This window comes from Helobdella robusta, assembly GCF_000326865.2.
Source record: "Helobdella robusta unplaced genomic scaffold HELROscaffold_4, whole genome shotgun sequence".
NCBI classification, from domain to species: domain Eukaryota; kingdom Metazoa; phylum Annelida; class Clitellata; order Rhynchobdellida; family Glossiphoniidae; genus Helobdella; species Helobdella robusta.
The window spans coordinates 8686779-8695155 of NW_008704902.1; the positions used below are offsets into that span (position 1 = coordinate 8686779).

The 8377-nt window shown below is 32.2% G+C and overlaps 1 protein-coding gene across 1 annotated transcript; it reads left to right on the plus strand.

The window, feature by feature from the left end:
* Positions 1–222: 222 nt before the first annotated feature.
* On the plus strand, positions 223–1693 carry HELRODRAFT_163000 (hypothetical protein; the record flags this gene model as incomplete). The annotated part of the gene is made up of 4 exons (XM_009025041.1): positions 223–247; positions 790–1007; positions 1064–1334; positions 1644–1693. 4 exons carry the CDS (start codon positions 223–225, stop codon positions 1691–1693), a joined length of 564 nt encoding a protein of 187 aa, XP_009023289.1.
* Between the last annotated feature and the right edge of the window lie 6684 nt (positions 1694–8377).

Here is an 8377-nt window from a genome sequence, read left to right on the forward strand (position 1 = left end):
TTTTAACCNGTTTTTTGAAATTAGGAATCGCTACCTCGTTTTGTTTAAATAAACAAAACAATCATTTTATCAATTTACTATTACAGTAAATGCGCGTTGTTTTATTTTTTTTAATATTTAATTCATTAAATTACAAGAAAAATTTACTCTTTTTATGCAAATCAGGAGATTCAAAAATTGATAACAATATTTATAAATGTATAAATTCAACAAGTTGGTATGATGGCTCAATGGTTAAGGACGCCAGGTTCGAATACAAAGAGATCTTTGCTTATCATATGTAAAGTGTATGATGCGTGGTTTCACGCGTATTCATATATGCTGTGTGTGTTTGTAGTTGATAATTCTGAAGCAAGCGCAACAGAGAGTGACCTTTTAACTTGCATTTTTAGTTGAAAGGCATTTAAAAACATAAAGCTCAAAAAGAAAAATATTGTAAATTTTCATTTTTATTTCAATAATTGGCTGGGCAAATTATTAAATCTGTTCAGATGCTTTTGATGAAAGAAACATTCATTCGTGCTGTGGCGCATCATGTTTGTCTTCGATTGATTGTAGGCTTGTTTATTCGCTGCAGTGCAAATCCTCTCTTTGGTGTCTCTCAGGTTTCTACGATTAATCAATCAACTTAAAATTATAAATAAGCATCTGAATAAATATTTCAAGGAAATCTGTTTCAATACACGCTTACCCCGGTCTACAAAAATCTAAAACAAGAATTTACCTGCCATCTTGTGCATGAATCTCAATTATTTTTATACGATTTGTTTGTTTATATTCAAATCCCAGCGATTAAGTTTGAAAGCGCAAAACGATACAAAAGGGTGTATGCTTCAAATCTAGAATTTTATAAAAAAGGATTTGTGGATGTAGACTTTTTAAAGGTTGAACACGACAGTGAACTTGAATTGAGCCATGAAGCGCTAATTACTGGCTCGAAAGGGGATAATTTTAAAATTAAATCTCTTCCAACAGCAAACTACATATTCAGAAATGAAACAAACCAAGTATTATTGTATATGCAAAAGTGTTGAATTAAAAAAAAATCATGTTTTTTTTTCAGTGGGGTCGCGTAAGAAATGTAGAGGATGGTCATGGCATGAATGTTTCTTTTTTTTATGACAAGCCATTCTATCGAAGCTCTATCACTTGGAACAACAAACTGCACAAATGTGATACAATTAATCAACACATGATTCCTTTAAAAACGAGTTCTTCCAAATATAAATCGGACATTCAAGATATTCACGTCGTTATCAGGAAAGAAGATTCCCGTTTCAAATATAACATTAGAAATGCAGTTCGTCCCCCGTACTTCAAATTCACTACCAAACGTTAGTGCATCAACATTTTCACTGATTTACTTGCACAATTTTAGATACAAATAATTTTTAAAAATTGTAGCTACTCAATCAATCTTAAAATTTTATTCGTCTGATTTTCCTGGATACTTGATTGAAAAAAGTGTTTCAGTTCGTCTCCAAAAAAATTCAGATAAAAACTGGACCATTTTATTTGAAGGTAACGTAAATGTATTTATATAACATGTGGTAGTGTTTAAAATGAATTTAATTTGATCCAGGTGAAACAAATACCTGTCCATCCCATATCACCATTAATTTCAACGATTCGAAACATTCCAGGATATACGATATTATCCTTACGTGTCCCACTAATTTCAAATTCAATTTAAACGTATTTATGAACAATTCCATCACAAACGACCTTTCCTCTAAATCTTTTGGTTTACAAGTTAACGATTCTCAACTTTCCCTTATTTTTTTTTTAACGTTTTTCAAACGTACTCCAAAAAACATATCGGAGAAAAAATCAGAAAATAAAATAATTATTAGTCGTTCATTAAACTACCATAGCCAATACTGCGTACTTTACTTGGTGAGCGCAACAGGGCTTCTATTTATCACCATTAGTTATATATGCCATTTATGTTACGAAAATGCCAAACTTTTCAAAACGTATCGGTTGAACAAATCAGACAAAAATATCAATTACGATTCGAAAGGTTTCATTGACCTCTATGACAAAAATCATGCAAATTACAAATTAATAAATATATTTTTCATTTTTGTATACAAATTGGTTTATGGAATGACGTTAAATCTGACAGTCTTTTTGTTAGTGATTCACACAATATTGACGAGTCACTTTCGATTGGAACCCGCAGAGCGTGCAACAGCCAAATACGTTATAAGCAGCGAAGCACTGAAAGAATGGCATTACAATATTTCGAAGTTCTATTTCAAGTGTTCGTTGAGAAACACTCAATTTCTTAGTCAGGTTTTGAAACAAGTTCACCATAAAACTGAACGGTTGACGTTTTTCAGTCGAGAATATAACAATCATATCCAGAAAAGTTTTGTAGTTTACAAAATTTCGTACCACACATACCAACAAAAAATTAAAAATAAATACCATAACATTGTCAATGTCGAATTTAATAACAAAAGATTCGTTATTCAATGGCTTCCAAGCAATAATTGGTTTCCGTTGATTGTTGTGAAAAAGAAACGTAGTCATAACAAACTATTTGGAGAATCATTTTTCAATGAAGATTTAAATCATTCAATGAGCCTGTTTTCAGACAACCTTAGATTATACGAGATTGATGATTTTCAACCATTCGTTTTAGTTTTCTATAATCTATATCTAAAGTTAGATTACAATTTTATATTTAATATGTATTTAAGATCGGAATCAAAATTTTGACATTATTTTGTTGAAGATTTAGAATGACGACGATACGCACTGAAGCATTAATCAAACAGATGAACTTCCGTGTCAACTGCTTAATGAAGAAATTTCATAAATTATCTTTGTCTTCTATTGTTACAAAACATCACAGCAGTCCTACTTATGAATCAATACTTCGTCCGGATGACCAGTCAGAAAAAAATTTCACTTCATATCTTACGATTGAAAAAGACATGTTAAATGAAAGCGCATTGCTTCATTTGGTTGATCAAGCCGTTTTCTCTTCGTGGGCGTGGATTATTTGTGCTGTGCTTGATTCAATTCTATTTATTTGCAGTATAAATATTTTAATTGTTCATGGCACATTAATTACGAAGGACAGCTATGAGCTATCATTATCAGCCGATGTAAAACTTTTATATTTAGGAAAAACTTTGAACCGTTGTGTTTTTGACAAAAAAATTATCAAATATCAACAATTTACTCCCCACACAGTTAACATCTGCTGCAAAAAACAAACGCCTGACGTTCGCGACCCATTTTTTCGTTTAATTGGTAACCATCACAAAATGTGCAACTTTTGCCAAGATAAATTTGTTTTATTATATTGCTGTTTGAAAGATAAAGAATTTACTAAAGTGATAATTTCATTGGGGATGCTCTTCTTAATGTTCTGCGTTAGTGAGGTTGGTATTGCTCTTGATTTTTTTTCTTCATTCGAAAACGACGCAACACAAGTGGAACGTGAACTTGATTTCTTCCATCCCTCCATCTATTACTTTAACGTAAAATACATTGAAAAACTGCTCGCTACTGAAACACAGAATATTCTGGATTTATACCACTTAACAAATTCAGGTTGATGTTTTTAAAAAAAAATTTTAATTTAAGATAGTTTTTGAAATAATGAACAATGAATTAAAAATACAAGAGAATGAAAATGTATATTCATCAAAATTGGCTTCGTTTATTCCTGCAATCAATTGCAATTTGTCTAGCTACTTCAATGAAGGTTAAATTAATTTCACATTTCATATTTTAGAATAAAAAACATTGTTATATATATATATATATATATATATATATATATATATATATATATATATATATATATATATATATATGTATATATATATATAATTTGGCTGGCTAACAACGTCGTTTCGTTGTAAACACCATCTTCAGAGCCTTGTGTGAGATACAAATATTGCAATAAATGGAAATGTAAACCATATAAAATAAAATAAAACTAAATACGATAGCACCCAAAATGTTACGTGTTGTGATTTAAAACAGGCGAAATGAAAAATATATATGAATAAATAATTTGAAGAGTTACACTGAAAGCAAAATGTTACCTTGTAATGCAGATGAAACTGAATAATTAGTGAAATTAGTTATAGTTAAACATTAAAATAAATAAATGGATACATGTTTACCTAAAACAACTAGAGTAATTTAAAATTATACGGCGGTAGGTAAAAATTTTTGCAAGATAAAACGAGTGTATGTAGGGAACTTGCACGAGGTATGCAGTTTTGTTGTATTTTATTGTATTTAGTTTAACGGACAGTGTGAATGTATATTATCGAAATGGATACAAATTTGACATAAGATTATTATTAGTCAAGTGGCTTAGTAGAAATTTCATGACAATACGCTCCATCACTTTTGAGACAAATGGAAAATTAGAAATTGGTCTGTAGTTTCCAATCTCCCCATCATCACAACCTACTTTTTTTTAGAATCGGAATAACTGTGGCATGCTTGAAATAGTCTGGAACTATGCCTTTCCGCAAGCAAAAATTTATGAAACTTGTTAAAAAACTTATGAAGTACTTTAGATACTTTTTAAAAATGTGTGTTGGCATGATATCAAGTGAACACGTTTTAGACGGAGAATCAAGTATAATCTTCACGAGATCATTCTTAGTGATTTCAGGAAATGATTCAAACGCAGACTCAGTTCCTCCCGGTTGGGACATGGCAACAGTTATCAAGGATGAATATCACTTCAATCAAAGTAGGAGAAGTAAATATATCTTTCGGTAATATAGCTTCTAATTTGGAGGAGTTGCTGAATGATAGACTGTCCATGAAAGACCACATCAAGATGATTTCAGTTTCGAGCATTGCTCAGCTAAGAAATTTATACCGAGTTAGACATTTGCTAAATAGATCAGCATTGGAAAATCTGGTCCATGCGTTTGTATCATCACGGCAGGACTACTGCAACAGTCTGTTTTATAACTTGCCTTATAGATCAATTGCCATTCTTCAGACGGTTCAAAATAGGGCTGCAAAACTTGTAACTGGAAAATTGAAATTTGATCATGTGACGCCAATATTAAATGAATTTCACTGATTAAAGATTGAGAAAAGAATAATTTTTTAAATTGCAGTGACTGTGTTCAAATCCATGAATGGAATGTCACCGGCTTACATTTCAGATAAATTTTCCACGAAAGCATCTGCATCATGTTTTCATCTGAGATCAGATAATATGAATCTTTTGGCAGTTCCAGCTAGGCATCTACGAATAAGTGCAAGAGATATTGCGGTTGCGGATCCGACGGTTTGGAATGACCTACCCATTTCATTAAGAAGACCTGGAATTAATTTTGTGACATTTAAAAAAGAATTAAAAACATATTTATTTTTTGTTGATAAACCTTAAATTTGAATATTTTAATTTATGTTGATCACGCACAGATATTTTGTTTGTTTCACTTTTTGATGGCGCCTTTGAAGTATTTAATTTGCGCTATATAAATATATAAATATTTCTAAATAAAAATATATATATATATATATGTGTGTGTGTGTGTTGGTAATAGACCATAATTTTTACAATATTCTATGAATTCTACCGAATGGTTGGCGTTAATATGTTTGTAATTCGTTTTTTCAATTTTTCTCACTAAAGTTTTTTGGTGAACGTTTAGTTTATTAAAATTCAAAATAAACTTATTTTCCGAATTCATGCTGCAAACAAGACCATATTTCGATTCCGAATGAATCATCATCAGTGCTTTCTGTTGTTAATATAGGAAAATATTGACTTTGTCGAATGGTTTGATCACGATTGTGAAAAAGCTAAACAAACCTGTTGAAAAATGGAAAGAATCTTCAGAAAACTGTCGACAGATGATCATCGTAATAATTGGATAACTTCCATAAAAGCAAGAAACAAATTATATTCTGACAAACGTTCAGATTATTGGAGAAATTTAATCGAGGTCAGCGAAAGCTCGAGAAATAATTGGCAGGCAATTAATAAAATGTTGTGTAGAAACAAGAAAAGTTTAATGTTTGATAGTGATGTTGGTATTACAGCCTATCAATTGTTGCAGTTTTTCACGGACAAAGTTAGCAAAATTGTTCAGTCTACCAAAGTTTATACTCAATCAACAGATGATGGTGGGCTACATAATGCTGTTATGTTTTCATCCTTCCCGATGGTCACTAAAGATGAATTGAAAGATATTATAATCAATTCCCCGTGTGAGACAAGTTCACAGGATGTCATTCTAAGTCACATTTTAAAAAAGTATATGAAATTTTTCATCAAATTTCTGACCAGCTTTGTTAACTGCTGCCTTCATTTAGGTGAATTTCCCTCCTCTTTCAGGCATGCTGTGGTTCTCCCCGTCTTGAAGAAAACAGGTTGTGATGAAAATTATGTTAATAATTACAGACCGATATCGAATCGTTCATTCATTTCGAAAATTATGGAACGTGTAGTGGCTAAAAGTTTCTTAAAGTTTTTATCTGAAAATAACCTACTGCCTTGTAATCAATCCGGTTATAGGCAGTTCCATTCTACTGAAACAGCATTGTTACATGTTTTGTCTGGTTTGTTTTCGGCAATGGACGTCCAGAACTTATCGTTGCTATCGTTTTTAGACATGTTAGCAGCATTTGATTGTGTAAACCATGATGTTTTGCTGGCAAGACTACGTAACGATTATGGTGTTACAGACACATAAATGGCTCATAAATGGTTCAGGTCGTATTTGACGAACCGAACACAGCAGGTTTCGTTTAACAATTCAGTGTCTGATGTTGCCTTGGTAACAACAGGTGTGCCACAAGGCTCAGTTCTGGAACCAATTCTTTTTATTTTGTACACAGCAGATATAATCAAAATAATTTCTTCTCATGGATTCACTTATCATGCGTTTGCCGACGACATTCAGGTTCTAGTCACTGGTCCTCCAGGTTCGTTTCGTGATGAGGTTGATAGATTTGTCCAGTGTTTGAAAGAGGTTGGATATTGAAAGTCATCAAACTCGCTCAAGCTCAATGAATGTAAAACGCAGTTGCTACCGGTGGGTACGTGGCAGCAGTTGTCAAAGCTAGATTTTTGTTCTGTTGAGATATGTAAAGATATCATTATCTGCAACTGCATCAAATTTGGGAGTTTTACTTGATAGCAATTTATCAATGAAAGTCTACATTAAAAAAATATATACATCAAGTAATATTTATTTAAAAAACATTTATCGAATCAGACATTCATTGGATAGATCGGCACTGGTGACGCTGATTCATGCTTTTATAACATCGCGAATTGACTACTGCAACAGTGTGTTTTATAAACTTCCAAGAAGGTCAATAGCTCTTCTTCAGTCGATTCAGAACAGGGCTGCAAAATTGGTAGCTGGCAGGATGAAGTTTGATCACGTGACGCCCATCCTGGAGAAACTACACTGGTTGACAATAGATAAAAGAGTAACCTTCAAACCTGTACTTGTGTTTAAATCACTGAATGGGAAGTCACCAGAATATACCGTAAACAAATTTTCAAAAAAAATGTCTTTGTCGTCTCATCTACGGTCAGATGATATGAATTTGTTGACAATACCGGTTTCACACTTGCAGATTGGTGCATGGAGTATTTCTGTTGCAGATCCGACCGTATGGAACAGCTTGCCACAGTCATTGCGATCATCCGGACTGTCTCTTAAAACAGAATTAAAAACATATTTGTTCACTGTTAAACTTTGATAATTTTAGTTAAGTTGTTGTGTTTTTTTAATAGTATTTTAGACTTCAACGTTTATATAATTACGATAGCGCCTTTGAGAACATTTAATTGGCGCTATATAAGTTTCCTATTGATTGATTGATATATATATATATATATACATATATATATATATATATTATATATATATATATATATATGAAATAACAATAGGTGTCAAAAGGTATCTATAAAGATCCAACGGCAAGTATTAAAACTTCGGCTAACAAACTAATCGACTAATCGCCAAAATTAATTTAAGTTCCACCAATGTTAAACTTGTACCGATCGTAGGAGAGTACAGTCCTGGCTACTTATATGCTAATGTAAAAACAACCCACTTAGACTAATAATTTCGCAATGTCCAACTGCAACATATTATTTAGCGAAGGCAATCAACAAACTTCTTGCACCGTGCATTCCTCGCCCCTATTCAGTCAAATCAAGTTTCGAGTTCATTGATATCATCAACGATAATAAACACTGCGTTGGAAGTATGGCGTCTTTGGATGTTGAAAGTCTTTTAACTAACGTCCCTATTGATTATACTATACAAATCATCTGCAACTATGTTCATAATCATCTAACACTCCCGCAACTTGACATCCCTCCAAATCTACTGATAGAACTCCTGAG